Here is a 22955-nt window from a genome sequence, read left to right on the forward strand (position 1 = left end):
ATGGGCAACACTTTCTCAGCCGATCACAATCTAGTGCTGATCATTTAGTCACTGCTTTCTCATAAAACGTTATAGAAGGAAAATTTTTCTTACACAATTTTTTGGAATGTTTCATCTTGATCTATAGGTAGTGACTTGCTATGCAAGACAGTGTAAAGTTCCTCCCCTAGTTTCCTGGCAAGGCAGAAATTTATTGATCACCCCTCGTACTTGCCAGTATCTATCAGTGTACTATGCGTTTCATTTCGTCACAACTAACCTAGTCCACTTATTCGTAAACGCAGACTGTTATCAACAATGAAATGGTCCTTTTCTAGTAAACTAGCATTGGTTAGAACAAAAAGTACTTGCCTTGTAACTGTCAAAAATAAACGTACAATAGGCATGAGGCAGAGAATGAAACAATTAGACCATAGATGGTCATTTAATATACAAAACTGTCATCCACATTCACACAACATTCTGTTTGGTGGATTTTTACAAAGATGAACACATGGCAGATTTACGTACAAGAAATAATAAAATAAACAAATCTGAATAACATGTAATTCATAATATTGGTAAACAACTGAGCAGCCTATAGCTATGCTGTCAGCAATGCACATTTCAATTGAAGATATCACAATATGAACAAATCTGAGATCAGTCCACCTGAGGTACCTGTATGTATGATACCAAAGCATTCAGACAAAACGGCGGACAACAAACACTCGACAGTGGAGATAAAAACAGTGATTGGGGGCTCTGGGACTTCACATTGACTTTAACGACAACATCCAATATACGGTATGTCATCAAAAAAAAATAGAGAATTAAAGGTAACGTTACGAAATGAACAAATCTGACGGAGGTCCACTCAAGGTACCTACATATCAAATATCAAAGCAATTGAGCTGGTAGTTTTCAAGAATAAGATGGAAATACAATTATTGATGATGATAGACAATCATCGATATAAACAACTCTGCTCTAGCAGAGCTAAAAATACAGGTACCTGCTAGCCAGAGATAGTATAAATAACAGAATATGTTGAAGATGACTGAAAAGAACCAATGCACATTTTAAGTTTGCAAAATGATAAATAATAAACTTGTTTACAAACAACTAGGTATAGTATGCACCACATGTGTTGAAAAAAATAACAATATCCATTTTCAAAATATATACCCTCAATAAGCATAATTAGTTTTTATGGAATGCAACTTACTGAGCAATCAGTAATCATCCTCCAGTTTATGGTTTTATTGAATTAGTGGTATATATGAGAGAAACAATAGATACAGCACATCCCTTGAGTTCCTAGCTGTTCAAAAGTACATTCCAAGTTTGGTAATGTGATATGTCAGAATCCCCTAGCTGCCAGCTGGGAATAGATCCCACAGCAATCATTTACTGGTTGTATGTACAATTTTTGCATCAGGTATACTTGATGTTATACAATAAACAAAGACTACTTAGGTAATACAGTTCAAGCAAATACCAGGGAGAAAAAAAATAGTAAAAGTACAATGGACACATGACACGGTATCTGAAAAGAGTAAAATATAGCACCAAAATATGAAAAAGCTGCAGTAGCATTATTATTTAAATATTTACATTATCCAATCACAATATCACTTTAGTGCCTGGAAAATATGAAGAACTCCCATTTTATATACAAACATGATGAAAAATATAATAGTAATACATCAATGAATGATATTGGATTTTCAAATGTTTAACAAGACAGTATTATTATCACTGTAACAGTATAAAATAATCTCTTGAAATAGGAGCTTCATAGAGTCTTCATGTAACCCGGTATACACATCTCTTATGACACTGTTAAGCTATCCAAATTCTGGGATACATGATTCATAGCAGCATTGTCATTACTAGCTTCTGGTTTACTGACAACATTCTTGGTTCTTGACTTGGACTGTTTAGTTGCATCAGGCCTTGCACCAAAGATTGCACTTCCTACTCGTACATTGGTACTGCCAACAGAAATCTAGAAATCATGAGAAACCTGTTATTACTTGTTCTGGTCAGATTTAAAAAAAAAAAAAAATCAAGGGGTTTGTATTATCCTGGTAGTTAAGGATGCTGTACACCTTTTTTTGCTTTGAAACCCAAAATTCTACTTTTTTGTATTTTTCAATGCTGGACTAAATGACACGTCCCCGTTCCGTTCCGTTCATATTTGAGTGACATATACATTCAAAGCAGATCATGACCGAAATGCACCTGCATATGTACAACACATTGTACTAAATCTGAACAAAATCCATCCATGCATGACTGAGATCCAGTTCCGGAATTGTGAAAATACGTGATTTTGATGCATTTTCGGCCTTAAAATGGCCATCATTCAGCTATTGTTAAGCGGATCATGAAACAAATGCACATATCTATTTGTGACATGATGTACCTTGTGTGTGTGAAGTTTGAACTTGATCAATCCAGACATGTCTCGGATACGGATCCAGAACTGAATTCTTTAAAACAAAATGGCCACCAGTCGGCCATTTCGAACTTGATCCGGAAAAAAAAATAACGTGCATCAAGGTCCTATTATGTTTAATGTATGTACCAAATTTGAACAAAATCCGTCCATGCATAACTGAGATCCGGGTCCGGAATGGTGAAAATGTGTGATTTTGATGCATTTTCGGCCTTAAAATGGCCGCTATTCGGCTATCGTTAATGGGATCATGAAAAAAATGCATGTGCATATGTCCCATATAATGTGTGATGTATGAGTGAAGTTTGAACTTAATCGGTCCATGCATGTTCGAGATACAGGTGATCACGGACGGACGCACGCACGGACACACACAGGGCAAAACATAAGTCCCCGTTTTTGGACTACGTCCGAACGGGGACTAAAAAAGTGAATTGGATGTTTTTATAGGGTGTAAAAATCAAATTTTGTAAATTAAAAACAAAAGCACATGTCATTGTTTTGAAAGCTATGTTTTAATTAATCAGCCAAAGACATAATAGACAGATAATTTGCATAATAGTCACCACCCATAGCAAATATAAACAGTCTCTTGCATTCAGTACAAGCACAGACTAGTAATACAAGTATTAGTAGTCCGAGGTACAAGTTACACACATTCCATTTACGATCGTCTACAAATTTAATTTCGTTGAATTTCTCGCTCTTCAAGCAGTCGACTATGAAACCGTCTTGGGGTTGACTATGACAGTGACGAAAGAAAACGAATGCAAGGAAATTTGGAGAAGAACGTCGACAGTATGTAAAGCGATTATTATGAAAATTTAATCATGGAAGGTACCTTCCACGATTTAATTGATCAGACATGGAGGTATAAACAGAAGGTAGAAAATTTGAGCACATAGCAGACTTAGTTTTCGTGACCAAATTACGTGTCATGGACTCCGACCACAATGAGTCGAAAGTGAAACGCTTGGGCTCGGACTTGGCTACACCATGGCTACACATAAAGCACGAGACAAGCAGCTGTAAAAGCGCGTGTGTGAGCATCCTTGTTTTACCTGTTTTATTAGCTCCGCTGTCGACAAAGTCGACCGGAGCTTATCATATGATTGATTGTCCGTCGTCGTCCGTGTCAATGTTTTACTTATTCGACTTCTTCTTGAAAACTACAAGCCTGAATGCTTTGATACTTGGTGTATATGTACCTTTGGTAGACCTCTCTCAGATTTGTTCATTTCATGATCATATCTTCAATTCCCTAATTTTGGTGAATATTTTTGTCATTTTTGATAAAAAGTGATATTTTCAACTTCTTGTTAAAAACCCCAAGTCCAATTGCTTTGATATTACATATGTGGGTACTACATGTGGACCTCTCTCAGATTTGTTCATTTTGTAATGATATCTTTAATTCTCTAATTTTGGTGAATATTTTTGTCATTTTTGGTAAAAAGTGATATTTTCAACTTCTTGTTAAAAACCCCAAGTCCAATTGCTTTGATATTACATATATAAGTACTACATGTGGATCTCTCTCAGATTTGTTCATTTTGTAATGATACCTTCAATTCTCTAATTTTGGTGAATATTTTTGTCATTTTTGGTAAAAAGTGATATTTTCAACTTTTTTTTAAAAACCGCAAGTCCAATTGCTTTGATATTACATATATAGGTACTACATGTGGACCACTCTCAAATTTGTTCATTGTGTAATGACATCGTCAATTCTCTAATTTTGGTGAATATTTTTGTCATTTTTGGTAAAAAGTGATATTTTCAACTTTTTTTTAAAAACCGCAAGTCCAATTTCTTTGATATTACATATATAGGTACTACATGTGGACCACTCTCAAATTTGTTCATTTCATGATGATATCTTTAACTTTCTAATTTTGGTGAACATTTTTGTAATTTTTGGTAAAAAGTGATATTTTCTTCTTGTTAAAAACCACAATCATTTATGGTGAAAAATTATATTTTTGAATTCTTGTTTAAAACAGCAAGTCCCATTGCATTGATACTATGCATATTGTTCATTTTCTAATATATCTTCTGACTAGCTAACAGCGGAGCTATCTCAGCCGAGAGGCTGCTTGTTTTTCTTAATCTTCACATTCTCAATAAATAATTTGACGGATTCAATGAAGTTAGATTTGTTATACATGATATAGAAAGTGAACTGAATGTAAGATACCAGCAGTAGTTCCCGCCAGCATTTATTCCGGTACTATGTATTACGCATTGAAGATGGAAAAAGAATCATTACACTAATTTTGTCACAACAGTTTTGGGAACTAAAAAACGAAAAACATGATTTATGGCGAACAGGTTATTTTACAAATCAACAAAATAATAACGAAGCAAACAAACTGAAAATTCACCGCCCGATCAACAGACAACTTTAAACCTAAGCGTTCGCATCTCCCGATTCAGTTCAGCACTCGCTGTGACTTCTCTCCCTCTCATTGCCATTCAAATCAGATAATACAGATCTTCGTCGAGACATCTCGCGCAGTAAAAAAAAAATCTTGGAAGGAAAACTACATGTAGTTGACTCTGGTGGTGCATTCAGCCACGGTTATTGGTTCAGCAGCTGAGCAAGAGAATGACCTTCCATGGAGGGCAATGTATGGTAATGAGTCTTCCAGAAAAGGAGCGTCTCCTCCCACAACGTATTAATGAATATGTAAATCATGACGTCATTTTGGCGCGGCTTTGTCACGCCGTGAAACAGTATTTCCTATTGGATTCGGGAGCATAATTTCGTACTTTATAACCAATTGCGACCACGCATATCCACACATCAGGTGATTATGACAGACAGATACCATGACTATTCATTATGAGTTTGTTTTGATCCATGGGACAAACGAATTTTGAGTTAGCCGACGATAAGTTGCTGCTAAGTTGTTTTTGCCATTTTCTCAGTTAAACAAAACAGCGATTCACGGCAACTTCAGGCCTTTCATCTTGAGTTTTAGTGGACGCATTATACTAATTTTTCGCACAGACACTCTTCGATATGTTCCCTCTCAAGCCGCGCTGAGATTTTTCTATTTTCCTATTTGTTTCGAAATTACATTCTAATTTCTGAATACCGGAAAGAACCAGATCGCATTGTTTTTTCAAGATATCTAAATTATTATTTCTTCTCCAACTATCATGTAGATATATATCTAAATTAACACGGAATGGTGGTGAGCGTCGTCTGAAAAACTGTTTTGTTGCCAATGTTCCACTAAATTTGTTTATTCATTGGTTCAATTATTTTTTTACCGAAAATGGCTTTCTGTGTTTACACAGAGATCACGTGACTATACACGTCCATACACACACTATCTTGTCGATTTCATATCCAGTGTGAAATAAGCTTTCCATCAATATATAGCTTTGTGTGGTTCAGTAAATATTTTATATGAAAACATCAGTTTAGAAAATCAATACCAAAAACTTGTAAAGCATCCTTAACTTAACCAATGGTGTGAACGATTTAAGGGTTTTACCAATTTTTAAGGTGAAAAATGATTATTTCACTCACTGCATGCTCAAAGTCATTAGACATTCCCATACTCAGCTCCACTGTGGCTTTATCCAACATAAATTTTTTGCAAATTTCTTCCCTGCATTGCACAAGTTGCTGGAAAAATAAATTCAAAATAAAACCAAAGTGAAAAGTCAAAATTAATTGCAGTATAAATTTGCATATAACAACTTAACCAGGTTTCCAGAATTGAAATACGAATTGGACATAGGCTATTTAGTTTATTGATTTCAGTTTCATGTGGTCATCAAATATATTTTTTCGGTCTCGTAATCATTTAGTAATCGTATAATCAATTATATACTTGGCAGGTAAAATGTTAGAAACTGTTGATTCAGATCAAGAACCAACTGTCAATGAGCCTGCAAGTAGCTAACGTAATTGGATAGATGTACCAGAAATCTGTAACCTTACACAATTAAGTAGTAGATGCCTTAACAAAAACACCTCAGAATGAGTTTCTGAAAAATTACACATGATGACTGTACTGAATAAATCGCAATCAGTAGATTTTTAGATGTTTATGAGTGAAAAAAGTTCTATTTTAATGGACTTTAGGATTTTGCTTTAGATTACAAGTAATAGTTACTGCTCCCAAAACCTCGTTTACAAGTGTATTCTATGCATTTTGCAATACACACATTGAATGACTGAGCATGCAGAGATCATAGTCACCTGGAAATCTGGATTTGGTCCTTGACTTAATTCATGATTGACCCTACCAATAGTCATTAAACCATTAAATTCTAAATTGGAACAGCTTAGTAGAATATGACCAGCTAAACTCTCAGCATCACATAATTTGCACCCATGTTTACCTACAAATAATACATCACAAACAGTTTAATATCACAATGTGAACTATGATTGATTAATGATTTGAGTTATGATTTTTGGGCAGACCATTAGGCAAAAAAATAGTTACTGTAGAATACTTTATTTTCGCTTGGAATTTATTTTCGCTAAAGGGAAGATTCCGTGAAAATAAAATCCAGCGAATATACTTTTTGTCCTATATTTCACATTAAAATCCTCAAAAATCAGTGAAAATAAATTCCATACAAAAGGCCCAAAAAGCCTTTTCGGCGAAAATTAATTCCAGCGAAAATAAAGTATTCCACAGTATGATCTAAAAATTGGCCAAAGTGAGGTTAGCATATGTGTATTAAACTTGAATGTCTGTAAGGCAAACATTACTCACTGGCTTCATTGCTGGTATTGACTTGCACCATTACTTTAAGTTTACCTACTTTCTTCTTTCTACCCCAGGCTGCATTCAGTACGTCAGCTAGCTTCGGGGTGTCAAGACTCTCAACCATAAATAAATTAGGAATACCTGAGATGAAGAAGCAGTTTTTAAGTGTCACTCACGTAGTATGAGCATATGAAACATATACAACTGTGATCAATGCCGTTTTTTGTTCAGGCTTTATAAACATTTCACATTTGAACAATCAGTCCAAGCCATTATAAGTACTGGTACATGTAAATGCTTCAATCTTACCAATAATTTTATTCACTTTGTTTCGTTGTAAATGTCCAACATAGTGCCATCTAATATCACAACATTCATTGATTATGGTAGGATCAGTCGCTTTTTCAATAATTTCATGCACCTGAATAAATGAATATACAATTCAAGCATGTAACCAAATGAGAATGTTGTGTCAATGCTACCGTGTTCACATGTGTGCCAACAGAGACTAACTTGTAACAATCGTTATCAGTGGTTTAATTGGTCCTGTGTTCATACATGTATACAGACTAAACTAAGTTTCTTTGAAATACTTGCAATGAATGCAACCCCAGAGCGAGGCTGACATTGAGGATGTGCTTTTCAGGCAGCTTTATTGTTCACAAGTGCTAAAGCTGTTTCTGTAAGAACAGGGTGCCGGTCGAGACTTGCCATTTTAAGGTGACTAAAACTAAATCGGCATGGAGCCGGCTTATTGTGTTCACATGTGTTTCAATGCTGACTTCACTATAAAGCAGGCCTCCATTTTGGCACACGTGTGAACACGGTATACATATAAATCAATATTGTTAATCAAATATTGGCAACAATGATTTTATTATAAAATAAAAAGTGACTTACATAATTTTCACCAAAGTGTCTTTGTCCATGTATGTAAGCTGTTTGGATTGTAGAGATCGCTTTGGTTTTACTCACAGCAACAAGTCGTGGCTGTACTTTGGGCAAGTCCTGAAATTTGTTGCATTTAGATTTCTTTATATATGGAGGTATAATGAGTAGAACACTGAATAGATTTTAGACATCAAATAAAGTACATTATTTCAGAACAATTGAGCTTTTTTGTCTATTTTAATATTATGGTAAGTCAAATGGTCGGTTTGGTGATTATTGATATAGCTGTTAGCCAACATTACTGAAAAATCATAGTAACAGAAGAGCAGTGCAATAAATAAAAACATTGGATGGGTCATGGTACAATAGCATATATCTGTTTGCCATGTGTGTGAATTACTTGTTCTGGTTTGTGGCAACAAGCTAGGAAGCAAACATCGGCGTCCATCTCTAGAATGCTTATGGTTTCAGATGTTGAAATATTTGTAAGAAGTAGCCAAAATCATTTTAAAAGATTTTAGTTATTCTCATTTTGTGCGAAGTTCTAGTTTGAAATCAAGACAAGTGGTGACCCTAACGTTTCATTTAAAGGGTAAAAATCCTTTCACATAGCTGAGCATCTTTTAAACCTAGAAGCATTTCCCTCTGACCGTAAATTTTGAGATGTGTTCAAAAATATATTTAACAAATCTTGTGTACAGTTTAGACCCAAAGAAAATCAAAGAAAGTTTAGAAAGAACTCCCATGTGCTGAGAGTATTGGAGACACATTAAATATAATTTGAAATTACCTAGCTGAAAACTAATTATGCAAATCAGAAAATTAATATGAACTGATTGAGTGTATAACTAATGAGGTCTGCGCAATGTAACAGTTTAATGTTTCCAAGTTTAATTGAAATGTGATTAGAACCAAAAAATTATGAATTACAGTAAAACCTGTCAAAACCGACCATGACTGGGACTGGGATCTATGGTCGGTTTTCAGAGGGAGTCGGTTTATTCAGGGTGGGCGTGACTTTGATTGAAACAACAATTACATGTGCTATAAACACGGGACAAATGAAAGACATCGGAGTTTGTCTCCGGTGATTCTACATGTATTTACAATGTGCATTTATTGTATTGTTTCAATAAAATAATTTACCAAACAAGACAAAAATATTATGGTATGTACAAAATGTACATGACATCAATTAACATTAAAATAACTATTCGAACAGACCGGGTAAGTATTGCGTATCGTAACTGAAGGCGTCCATTTTGGATGACATCACTACGTAAGTTCACGTGAGCTACATGTAATTATCATAATTTATGCAGACAGTCGATTTTGCTGTTAAGTCAATCACAGTCCCTCAACTGTGAGTCAATGAATCAAATTATGATGTAAAAAAATCATCAAGTTTTGACTACTTTAAAGAACATCTTTTTTTCAACGATTTTGTTTTCCGTTCGAATTATGAAATTTTGGATATCTGTCAAGTAACTGGAGTCTTTGTTCTGTAATCTTGTCAACATGTCTAGCACATCGCCATGCGTCAAGTCACTGTCGTTGTGGGGGTCAATAATTTGACTGTCGTTGCAATTTATGTTATTTATTGTTGTCTATAGATTCATGGTTTTCTTTGTCTGCAATAAAATTCTCAACAATCTGTTGCTCCCACTCGCCATCATACATTGCTTCAGTCAGTATACGTTCATCAAAGTGGAGGTATTCTACAACGCTACACTGTGTTTGCGGGTCTGCAACTTGCTAAATAAGGTTTCCGAATTCTTTGTTGTCGTCTGCTTCTTCGTCATCATAAATTTCAATCTTGAAGCCCCCTTTACGGAAACATTCGAAAGCACAAAATTGTCGATCAGAATCGTTATGGAAAGAAGAAAACTCAATGTCTTTTGAGCGTTGAAGAAGTGATAATGCAGTGTGCTTCACCGCAATTGAAGGTGATGACCCCGATCATTTGTTTATATCCGGGGTCATTATACTGTCCAGACACCACGCGATGCGTGGGCGTGTGGTGTGAAAAATTTAATCAGTTGCCATTGTTTTACACGGGACGTTACTTGTAGTGTGAGATTTGGTATTGTTTCTGTGACGTTTGCGGAATTTGGACACAATGCACACTTTTTAGGCCGGGCAGACCGAATTACTAGACAGCGGATGTGGTGCAACTGGTCGGATGGTCGATGTATTCAGTGTGAATATTGGACTTGGGACCGATCAATGCGGTCGGTGTTCGGAGTAAACAGTGGTCGGATTTCACAGGTTGTTTTAACATAGGCGTCTATGGAGAAATTTCGGGGCTACATAAATCGGTCGGTTCTGACAGTAGGTCGGTTTATCCAGGGGTCGGTTTTGACAGGTTTTACTGTATTATGCTTATTAGGGAATTAATATGAACAGATTTTTACCCCAAACTAATTAGGTTTGTACATTGTCCTAGAGCATCTTTGTACTAAGTTTCATTGAAATGGAATAATTAGTACTTTAGATATCAGTGTGAAAGCTTAAAATTGGTTAATTATGCAAATTAGGTAATTAATATGTACAGATTTTAACCCACAATTATCCAGGTCTGTCTATTGTCCTACAGCATCCATGTACAAACATTCATTGGTATGTGATGTTTAGTACCTGAGATATCAGTGTGAAAGTTTGAAATTGGTTAATTATGCAAATTAGGTGATTAATATGCACAAATGTTTACCGAAAACTAATTGGGTCTCTGCATAATTCAAGATTCATTGAAATGTGATGATTAGTACTTGAGATATCAGTGGAAAAACCGAAAATTGACTAATCATTATGCAAATTAGGTAATTAGTATCCACAGATTATTACCAAAAACTAATCAAAACCTAGCATTAGTTCAAAGCATCTATGTACCAAGTGTCATCAAAATCCAATGAGTGGTTCTTTAGATATCAGTGGAACAGTCATAGAACAGCTAAAAATTAGCTAATTATCATGCAAATTAGGTAATTAATATGCACAGATTTTTACCAAAAACTAATCAAATCTGCGCATATGTTCAGAGCATCTATGTACCAAGTTTCATCAAAATCAAATGAGTGGTTCTTTAGATATCAGTGAAACAGTCATAGAACAGCTAAAAATTAGCTAATTATCATGCAAATTAGGTAACTAATATGCACGGATTTTTACCAAAAACTAATCAAATCTGCGCATATGTTCAGAGCATCTATGTACCAAGTTTCATCAAAGTCAAATGAGTGGTTCTTTAGATATCAGTGAAACAGTCATAGAACAGCTAAAAATTAGCTAATTATCATGCAAATTAGGTAATTAACGAGCATGGATTTCACCAAAACCTAATCAAATCTGCGCATTGGCCCAGAGCATCTATGCACCAAGTTTCATCAAAAACTGATGTATGGTTCTTGGGATAGCAGTGGAACAGTCGGACACACATACACACATACACCCATACACACACACACAGACACACTAACTGCAAAGATTCCCATTATGTGCTTCGCACATGGGAGTCAAAAATGAAAAAAAAAATGAAGACTTATTAGAACCTAGGGTAAAATGGAGCCAAAACTACACCCTCGAGTGGTATGGTGCTTAGAACAAAGTTAAACGTGTGATACAAGTTTTTATGACTATGTTATTTGGTATTGCAAGTTTCTATCATAGTCACATGTGAAGCAGTCCTTGTCTGTTATACTGTAAAGCACATGCTATTTTCGTGAATCTGACACAATTCATGTATTAACAGAATGCTAATGAAGCAAAAGCGCCGGTAATCTCATTTTTCTTAGAATATACTTTATTTTAAATTTGCGACATCTTGAATTAGCAAAATAACATGTAAGCTGAAAAGACATGTTTTACAGGATGTTAGTTTCAGAAATGTACACGCTTAGTTTACATGGTTTAAAGTGTAACTGAATTGGGCCAATTGACTTTTTTGTGTGCAAAATTTATTTATAAACAACATTATGAAAAAAAATCAAGTGAAAAGGGTATATAAATTGGGTAAACAGTCAATGATATTCCAAAACCGGGCCACGCCTCCCTCTCCTGTCACCTTCGAGTTTTTTCGGCATTACGAGTGTTGCCGAAATGGCGCCACCAACGGGACCATAAAGCAGGAGATTGCTAGCAGACAAGATTGTTAACCATTTTCCATACGCAAGCGTTTAGTAAACCAGCATACAGTACAGTTCTCGCGAAAGCTTTGGCCTTTGTGGCATCATTGTCGCCTACGCATGGCTTCATTGTCGCCCCAGCATCGCATCATTGTGGCATCAGCTTCGCGTCATTGAAAATTGAAGCTGTGCTCGCCTCGCTTATTTTGTGGCATCATCGTGGCCTCAGGTTCGCAGTCTCATGGCATCAACATGGCATCAGCTTCAAAGTATTGTGACATGAGTATGACCTCATTATTTTCACACAGTAAAGGAAAACACATGTAAAGAAGTTCGATATATAATCGATTTGAAATTCAAGGCGGTAAGGGGAATAAAATAATAAAATAAAATAATCAAGAGTAAAATGACATTTTACTAAAAAGATATCTTGTTGAATTATTTTAGTGTTGCGAGTATTGGGCACCAACAACTTTGTGAAGTAAATTACAATCGGCAAGGTGACGAGCGTCGTATTGGCTGCAAGGAGAATTGTGATAAATTTAAATCACACGATGCAATCGTCGTTCGGATACAACAAAATTTGCTATATACGAAATGAAACTGTTCATGTTATAAAATTACCTTTTTTTCACTCATTTTATTTGCTGGTAAGAGAACCGATCCCATGCCCGGACTATTAATACATGCAAAACCCACGTACGCTGCCTGGTGCGTTGGCGTTGTCGCCAGTCATCTTGATACAAAGTTCCAAAACAAGTGCGGACATTCCCACCTATGATTGGATGGTTGTGATGGCGTCGGTCTTTGGTAAAATTTGACATTCACTTTTCAAAATTAAGTCACGATCAGCATGTACGTATTTGGTGACCAGCCGATGAACAATTTGAAAATTATGATTCACACGGAAGTCCTTCGATACTGAAAATCGTCGACCCCAGCCTAGTCTGGTTTATCTTATTTCCCAACTCACAAAACTGATTTGTATCTCAGCCCTGTTTTTTTTTTCTTTTTTCGAACTGAGGTCAAATCCCATCCGTTTTTCAAAACATGGAGCTCCATGGTCAAAATATGCCGATGTTTTTCAGTGAATAATTGTGAAGCCTGTCACAGCGCAAAAAAACTTAGTGAATCGACGCCGGAGATTGGATGGTACGACGACCCTTCAATTTGCATCAAATATGCTTTGTTACAACATCATTGATTGGATGAGAGTCACCTGATCGGGGCACGACCTGGGTCACAGAACCATATTTGTCCGTATTATCGACAGAACTTTGCGAGAGAACCACACCCACATTTTCATCCATTTTTAGCGCGGAAGTTGCCAACAAATGTCGAAAAACTCATGAATTTTATGGATTTGAATAAAATAAAGCTAGCGATTAGCAAGACTGGTTAATAATATATCCCCCGATGCTGTTCGATTTTTTTTTATTTCAAGGTGAGAAATGGATAGTTGAAGTTCCATCGATTTCAAGGCGACTATTCCACTGCAATAACTCTACGCACTGTTGTAGTTTCGAGATGTAAAAAAATATATAATAAATAGTACTTGTTTCATTATTTGGTTTTACAGCAAATTACGGAACATGATCCCGGTGAATTGCTATAAATAAATGCTGATTGTGTTGAATGGCGGACGTCGGGACCGTTTGGAGAAACCAACGGGGATCGATATTCCAAACAAATTATTGGGACACGGTCGGTGGACCTTTCAAACAAATGAAATTATTAACGAAAGACGAGATTTTTCTAGATATATACGAACATACATGTATATATACCAAATATATGCAAAATTGACAAATACACAAAGACGTGTAATATTATGCTTTTATGGTCCTTCGGCTTGTCTTCTCCTTGGGGGGGGGGGGGGAACAACAATAATTCAAATTTACGGCATCAGTGGACCAAAGCCGTCAAGAACACCAGGAAATATTGGAATGGACCTTCTCCTCATAACGTTATCTGCAGTGCCCGAATCATTTATCAGTACGTATCATTTACGCCCGAATCATTTATCAGTACAATTTCATTTGTTTCGATCTTGCAGTTGTAGGTATTCGCGTCCTACCGGACGCACACAAATTTACATTTTAGAGTGCAGATTTTCTAACATTATTGATACATTGTTCAGGTGGAGTTTAATAAAAATAACAACGTTAAGATTTTCGGTCACGATGTTCAAACTCTGTGCCTGTGCCTTAAGCGGGTGCCTGAATCGTCATGGTCATTTTGGGGAGGTACACGATCACCCACATCGCGTATTTTCTCGCAGGTTCAAACCTGTATGGGCCACTTTGTCCCTGGCACTCTAAAACAAAATCGTGACATCTCTCGTTGACATCATATTTCTCGATCTCATAAATCTCGTCAGACGATGATAAGATAGATTCCGTGTCGCTTTCCGAGCACTGCATGCGTATAGCGGCCATTGTGAAACGATGACAAGTTCCCCCCGTGACGTCACAAATCACCCTTGCATGCTAATTAGGTTCTCTAGCTGAAGCCTCGTTCTGAGTCGGCCAAGAAATTGGACGTGGGCGTTTCCTTATCCAGAACATTATTATTGATCGTTTATTTAATTTATGTACATTTTTCACTTGTTTTTTTTTCATAATGTTGTTTATAAATAAATTTTGCACACAAAGAAAGTCAATTGTCCCAATTCAGTTACACTTTAAATGTATGAGAGCAGTTGCACAAACTCCCTGTCGTCAATTACAACAACTCTGTCGTATTTTGAAGCAGAGGCCCGAGCATGCACAGTTCTAAACATGCGCATTTCCAAACATATACGGATGCTCGGGCCTCTGCTTCAAAATATCCGCGTAGATGGGTTTATTCATATTGCTCGGGTGTTTCGATTTTCACAGGATTTACTCTGTTTTAGTTCGAATAAAGGTAATGTAAGTCGATCAATAGTTTCTACTGATATCATGCTTGAGTTGTGTGAAGCGGATCAAAATATAATTTGGAAAATCGTGTTATTTTCAAGAAGTTTAGATGTCATGGTGTCAACGCTTTCCTACCTTGTGTTATTATATGAGTAGTAGGGGAATTTACCGGCGACTGACTAACTATGCCGATCCCACTTTAGGTCATTTTTTATGGCTATTACCACATTATTCCATTATTCATGGATATTAGCACAAAGATGTGTACTTTTAAATTCGCCAACACATTTATGTGTCGTGACTGTGGTTTCTCTCTAAGCATAATAATAATAATAATAATAACTTTATTGCATCCTTAGAATTACAAATGTTCTATTGGTTTACAGCAATAAATATATAAGTGATTAAAAAAAAAAAAAAAATCAAAGTACGATAACGTAAAAAATAGAAAAAAAGAGTCAAGGTATTATATTCAAAAAAAGCTCATTTCTTAAAATAAATGATTTATGTAAAAATTCCCCTAAAAGTTTTATTATATTTCTGTCATTACTTTTCATTAAATATGTGAATTTTTGCAGGTTGGTAATGATTTCTTTGGGGAATAAAATATTGGAAATAAAATCATTTCTATCTGTTTGATATCGTGGGCAAACTAAAAGAAAGTGTAATTCGTCTTCGATCTCCTGTAATGGGCATTGTTTACAAATTCTATTTTCTAATGGGGTTTTTGGATTGGTATGTCTGCCTTTTTCAATGGCTAGATTGTGACTACTTGTCCTGAATCTAGCCATTGATATTCTTTGATTATTATCCAAAACATTAATGTAATTTTCCAGATTGTAATTAATTTTAAATTTAATGTATGTTCTCAGTTTTGTTTTTTCTTTTGTCATATTCTCTCTCCAGTATGTTATGTATTGTTGTTTAATAGTGCTGCTAATTTCCTTAATATTTTGATGTGATAGCTGTGATGTTTTAGAGAGGTTTGCATCTTTCAAGATATTTTTGACTGATGTTTCCCATTGTGCTTTTGACAAAGTCTGATCGCTTAACGCTATCTTTGTATAATTATTTTGTGACTTGTCTGTGACACAGGACCAGAACTTAAGGTAGCGAGAAGGGAAATTTTCACTTTTTTCTTGATTTTTCAAAAATTGATAAAACGGTTACTTTAGACCTTGATACATCACCCCAGGTTTACAAAAGATCGAAATTGCGAAATAACGTTGCTCAAATTAGTGTTTTAAAACACTAGCAGAAAAGACTACAACTGCCGTTTCGTGGATATTTGCATAGTGTTTATCTTTGGAAGGAATTAAATGATAAAATCTTATCTGTATACTCTGTTGTTGACGATTCTGATATAACGGGTGATAAGCTTCCAGTTGCAAACAATGCGTGTTTATCTAACGTCCATTGTCAGCATTATTGTCAGTCGAGACTTCGTCGGAGAAACATGGTCATACAGTACTCATTTCGCCCAACCTTCCGCTTTTACATCGACCGCTTATCGCTTAATTTCAGACCACGCGGTCTTGTCCGACCGGAAACCGACCGCATTTTAATCTTGTTTTTTTTTTTTTTTTTGCTCGCTCGCTTATTGAAAACATTGACCGCTCGCCCAAACACTGAAAACTGGCACATGGGTGGTCGAAATGGTGGTTTTGATAGTGAAGTGTGAACATACAACTAGTATTAACTATTATTACATTCTGAACGACACTTCAAATCTAATAGCTGTATTACACTTGTATCGTGAAAGCAACTGAACTGGGACCTCTTGTTACGTGTTTTGGGTGCTTGTTCTAGATGTAATATTTTTATTTTTATTTTAATGAGACAGTTACGTGAAAAAAGCCTAGGTAACTCCTTTTGACAGAGCAGAGAAACGAGGAAATGTTAGTGATTAATTCCAAAAATAACGATATCGAATCCACATCGGTCCACGCCAGTCTGGTAAAATTTGACATTCAATTTTTAAAATTAAGTCACGATCATTGAATGAGCTCGGTCTATACTGTATACGTACCGCAAAAGTGTTCCCACAAAAAAATAATTTCGACTAAAAACGGCCACATGCCCTGAAAAAATCGAACAGAGCTTGACATGTATGAATAATTTATTGGGCTTAAAAGAAAAACGTGTCAAATTTAGTTATAGCCATAACTATTTGGTGGCCAGTTGATGAACAATTCAATGTCCTTCAGGGCTGAAAATCATCGACGCTACTCTGGTTTACTTTATTTCACAACTTGCAGAGAAAACTGATTCGCGTGAGCTCTAATGTATCTTAGCCTAGTATGTTCTTTTTGAACTAAGGTCAAATTCCATCAGTTTGTCAAAATATATGTTTTTCAGCGAATAATTTTGAAGCCTATCACAGCACAAACAACTATGTGAATCGACGCCGGAGATTGGATTATACGACGACCCTTCAATTAGCGTCAAATATGCTTTGTTACAACATCATTGATTGGCTGAGAGTCACCTGATCGGAGCACGAACTGGGTCACAGAACCATATTTGTCCGTATTATCAACAGGACTTTGCAAAATAACCACACCCACATTTTCAATCTTTTTTAGCGCGGACGTTGCCAACAAATGTAAAAAAAATCGTGAATTTCATAGATTCGAATAAAATAAAGCAAGCGATTGATAAGGATGATTATTAATATTTTCCCCGATGCTCTTCGAATTTTTATTTTTTTTATTTCAAGGTAAGAAATGGCTAGTTGAAGTTGCATCGTCTTCAATGCGGTTGTTTCACCGCGAACAACTCTAGCTCTGTTTTGGGCATGGTTTAGTTTTGCGATGTAAAATAAAATATATATTAAAATAATAATACTTGATTAATTATTTGGGGTTTCAGCCCACAAATTACGGACATGATCTCCATGAATTACGGTCAATGTTTGTCTTCTCTCGGCTGATTGTCACGGTGTTGATCGACGCCCTTCCTAAACTCAGTATGGAGAAACCAATGGGGATCGACATTCCAAACAAACAATCGAAATTATCAACGAAAGACGAGATTTTTCTAGATATTTACAAACATACTGTCATGACAAACATATGTAAAATTAACAAATACACAAAGAGGTGTAATATTAGGTTTTATTTTAGGCTTAGAAATATTTTCTTTCACTCAGCCCATGCATGTAACTGCCATTTAGCTTTACGGTCCTTCAGCATCGGGGGAAAACAACAATAATTATACAAAACACATTGCGAAGACTCAACAATCAGGAAAGAAACCCCAGACAACCATGTCGTACTTGTGTTGAAATACATTTTGTATTTCACGTCAGAATATTGTTTAAAATAAAATATTCAGTCCACGCCAAAATCGAGGTCAAAGGGTCAGGTTGCGTGCATATAATTATATATAGTTAAAACAAAAAAAGTATTTGAACTTTTGTCATCTGTTCAACATCTATAAAAACCAGAAAGACAATTATAAGACAATGTGAACCTCGGAAATTATTCTGTTAGTCCGAATTTTAAATGCGCGCGAGCGAGCAGGTGGGCGGTGATATTTCGGGGTTTGCGCGGTCGAAAAAAAAGCGGAAATTGTCCGGTTGAATTCAACAAGCGGTCGCAAAAGCGAAAGAAAAATTAAAAGGTGATTGGAAAGCGGAAGCGGGCGGGAGGTTGTGCGAAAGGAGTACTGTAACTTTGCACAACTTTCTTTTAAATCGTTTTATTTTCCAAGTCAATATTCTATTTTACTAATACATTTTTTTCTAACGCAATGGCGAAGAAAAGAAAGAAAGCGTTGACAGACGAGGCAAAGAAAAATCTGCCACTCAGTGTCGCACTCTGACACAGCAATTTTTTTTCAAACATCGGCCATTTTGTTTCACCATGAAAACCGTTTTATTAGATGTCTTATCTGAGACACTTAAAGGATTAGCTTGTTTGTAAATTGTCAGCGTGTACAGTGGGACAGTAATGTTTGTCAGAGGATTATCCCTCGTTGTTCGTTTGCATAACAATGGAAAACCCGAACGTTCCTGGAGTACGGACTCAAATGCCAGCAGTTTTCTTCATTTTTCACGCTCGAGCTTGAAATTATTCATTATCTGACACTCTTTATGAGTTCTATGATATCAGTGGTTAATATGTTTGGCCATTTTTAGTGTATATTTATAATAATGCAGCAAATCTACAGTGTTTTATTAACCAAAACTGTTTTTCGCGTTTTTCTCGAGTTGAAGTTTTGATCGAGAACGACTCATTGGGACCGCCGCCAAATCAAGTGCGTTCGGACTAGGACATTCAAACTCGCAGTTATCGTTCAAAAGATAATGATGGTGCGAAATATGTCTGGGTTTTTAAAGAAAATGCTTTGTCACAGAATAATAGTCTGTTAAAGGTGCCAAGTATGAAATAATTTGGGGACAAAAAAACAAACCTGCATAGAAATCGGAATAATAGGTCTTTTGATTATCGGAGACGCATTTCAATGGACTTGATTACGGACAATGCATAACTTAAATTTCACCAGGAAATTCCGCAGTGTGCTCTCGCAATCGCGTACTTAGTCATTTTTACAAGGTTCGCCATTTTTGATGTCACGTGATAATTATGTAAACAATGTCTGTCCAGTTTGTGCGAACTTGCACCTCTATACTTAGTCTTTTGATATATATAACCTAAATTACTGTTCTGAACGAGACAACAGACAGAGAATGTTTTATTTAAAAACGTCACAAAACCTTCTCGCTACCTTAATCATATTGATTTTCACTTCAGTTATCAATGGAAATGCTCCAATTTCACCCTGACATGCACTATTCGCTGTGTATTTATTAAGCCCAAGTAGTTGTTTAATGAATTTTAGATGCACTTTTTCTGTTTTAGTTTTGTCCCAGTTATTGTTACTCATATTTTCCATTCCCCAAATTTCAGATCCATACAGTAAAATTGGTTTGATACATATATTAAACAGATGGATGTACGTTTTACAGTCTGTTTCTTTTGGTAAAGACTGCTTTAGTGCATACATGGCTTTGATTGCTTTATCTGCTAGGTTGTCTCTAGCTTCTGTAAATTTACCATTTGACTGAAAGATTATTCCAAGATAATTATATGAGTTGACACAGCAAAGTTTTTCATTTTGATAATAGAATTGTTCATTTCTTTGTAGTGTTCCCCTTCTGAATACAAGAATTTTAGTTTTCGCAAGATTTACTTTGATTTTCCATTTTTGGCAATAATCTTGCAGTTTATTTAATGCATTTTGTAGACCATTTTCTGTTATTGAAATTAGCACCAGATCATCGGCGTAAAGTAGCGAGTTAATTTTTGTGTTATGTAGTGTGACCTGATCAAGGGATCTGTCTTCCAAGTATTTACTCATATCATTAACATATAAATTAAATAGTGTGGGGCTTATAACACAGCCTTGTCTCACACCTTTTGTTGTCTCAAATATATCCGTGATTGTGTTTTCTAAACGAATGCATGCTTTTGTATTACAATACATATTTTTAATAATATTATAGATTTTGCCATTTATTTCATTTTTGAGTAATTTATAAAACAATCCATTACGCCAGACACTATCGAAGGCTTTTTGGAAGTCTATAAAGCATGCATATAATTTTCCATTTAGCTGGAGATATTTTTTAACAATTGTTTTCAGTACAAAAATGTGGTCTGTTGTGCGGTGACCTTTACGGAACCCTGCTTGATTATTGTTAATTATGTTATTTGTTTCAAGGTATTGGGTAATTCTATTATTTATTATAGTACAGAATGTTTTTCCCATACAACTTGATACAGCTATTCCCCGGTAGCTTCCTGGGTCGTGTGAATCACCCTTTATAGATGTGTGAAATAATACTAATATTCCACGACTTTGGATAAATTCCGGACTCTAAAATAAGGTTAAAAAGTTTTTTTAATGGTTTTATCAACGAATCTGAGCTGCATTTCAAAAGCTCAGAGCAGAAGCCATCATAACCAGGTGCTTTTTTATTTTTAAGTTTTTTAATAGCATTTTTTATCTCTTTTTCTGTTATTTTATTGTTAATAAGTTTATTAGATTCATTTCTATTTTCCATTTCTGACATATCAGAAATGATATTATTTTGCAAATTGTTGTTCTGATCAGCTTTGTTTAATATTTTATAGTATTCTTCCCACTGTTCTACAGAAATAGGATTAGATTGATTTTTATGAGAATTTTTCAATTCATTAATGATTTTCCAAAATTGATTGGGATTTGTATTTCTCAAATGTGTTAATTTATTTACAATTAACAGCTCTCCCTTTTTTTGTTTAGTTTTGATCAATTTTTTATATTTCTTTTTCTTCACAAAATATATTTCTCTTAACTTTTTGTCAAAAGGTTGTTTGCTAATCAGTTTAGCACAATAAATCAAATTTTTCTTATGGGTTCTACAATCTTTGTCAAACCACTTTTTTTGTTTATGTTTTTGTTTTGTTTTGATGTTTGATTTCTTCTTTTTAAAGGTTTGATCAGCTACATCACCAATAATTGAGTTGAAATTCAGTACTGCATCATGTATTCCATCGTTATCCAAGTTATATTTGTTGTCTAAGAAAGTTTTAATTAAATTTTGAGTTTTTTCAGATGATAAGTTTTCATAATAATCAAAGATAGACAGTTTGTCCCAGATCCAACTTTTAGGGAGGTTATTTTTGTTATATTTTGAATTAATTTTCTTAGAATTGATGGATTTTTCTAATGTAAATAAACATGATATCTGGCAGTGATCTGACAGGATGGTAAAATTATGAACTTGGAAATATTTAAAATTACAGAGCAAGTTTGATGAAGCTAAGGCATAATCTACTGTGCTATTGCCGTTGTAATGATAACATGTGAAGTTACCACACGAGTCACCAGGAATTCTTCCATTTAGGATTCTAATGCCAGTGCTCTTACATAGTTCCAATAGTGATTTACCGTGTGTGTTTATAAGTGTGTCTCTGTTACTACGTTGTAATATGGTATCATCATTTGCATAACAGTTTGGAATAGGCATGAATGAATCGCCATCGGTATTTACAAAGTCAGTCATATTGCCTGTCCTACTATTAAAGTCTCCAAGTATTATAATATCTCCACATTTAGAATAATTGCAAATATCTGCTTCCAAGTAATCAAAAAAGTCAGTTCGGCAGTGTTTTGAATTTGAAGAATAATTTTATATTATCTGATAGCTACGATGATACACGAGTTTGAAGAAACGTTTATTGAAAATCAAGAAGGAAATATTTGTATCCCTATCTTAGTAACACTACTGTGTTTGAGTCGATCGCGATATATATAAATAACATCACGCTACTGATGCGTGAGCGTCAAGAAACAGAGAATGAATGGTCACTGCTATAAGTCAAACTGACTGACCGTCACTTGAATTACATTGAAAAAGCACATAAAGTAGAAAATATTTATCAAAAATGTAATATTCACATGTACAACTTACCTGTGACCTACTGTCACATGCTGTTTGGATTCTTTCAAGGACCGATTTTAGAGTTTTTCCAACGTCGTTGTCTGCTGCCATCATTACAGCTTTCTTCATTGTGATAGTATTAGTATTTTATAATCAGTCGGTTCGATTGTACACGATTCACTGAATATCTTCATTGTGGGAAGTATTTCACCTAAAAAAATTATTTTCAAATACCAAAAATAAAATAATTAAGAATTAATTAAATCATCGAGTTTGTGTGAGTTATTTGTACAATAAACTGCGAATGAATGAATGTGTGTTTGCGCTAAGAAGAGCACGATGTGTTGTTTAGTTCCCCCAGCTCATAATTTTATTTTACATGGTCGCTAGAAATGACATTTGTGTCTATAATTAGATTTGTATGGCAAT

At 35.2% G+C, this 22955-nt stretch overlaps 1 protein-coding gene across 1 annotated transcript; it reads right to left on the bottom strand.

The window, feature by feature from the left end:
• Positions 1-1175: 1175 nt before the first annotated feature.
• LOC100369633 (pyridoxal phosphate homeostasis protein-like) lies at positions 1176-22778 on the bottom strand. Its single transcript, XM_006820656.3, has 7 exons — positions 22557-22778; positions 8083-8190; positions 7492-7603; positions 7189-7323; positions 6663-6805; positions 5985-6083; positions 1176-1990 (listed from the first exon to the last, which is right to left on the bottom strand). Exons 1-7 carry the CDS (start codon positions 22653-22655, stop codon positions 1814-1816), a joined length of 873 nt encoding a protein of 290 aa, XP_006820719.1. The 5' UTR covers positions 22656-22778; the 3' UTR covers positions 1176-1813.
• Between the last annotated feature and the right edge of the window lie 177 nt (positions 22779-22955).

Source organism: Saccoglossus kowalevskii, chromosome 10 (assembly GCF_978046115.1).
Source record: "Saccoglossus kowalevskii chromosome 10, keSacKowa6.1, whole genome shotgun sequence".
In the NCBI taxonomy this organism is placed as follows: Eukaryota; Metazoa; Hemichordata; class Enteropneusta; family Harrimaniidae; genus Saccoglossus; species Saccoglossus kowalevskii.

Coding starts and splice junctions, on each gene's coding strand:
- LOC100369633 (XM_006820656.3), bottom strand. CDS start 22,655: ATGAAGAAAGCTGTAATGATGGCAGCAGACAACGACGTTGGAAAAACT. Junction 7,604..8,082: donor GACACTTTGGTGAAAATTAT/GTAAGTCACTTT, acceptor TCATTTATTCAG/GTGCATGAAATTATTGAAAA. Junction 1,991..5,984: donor CTAATGACTTTGAGCATGCA/GTGAGTGAAATA, acceptor CATGATTTCTAG/ATTTCTGTTGGCAGTACCAA.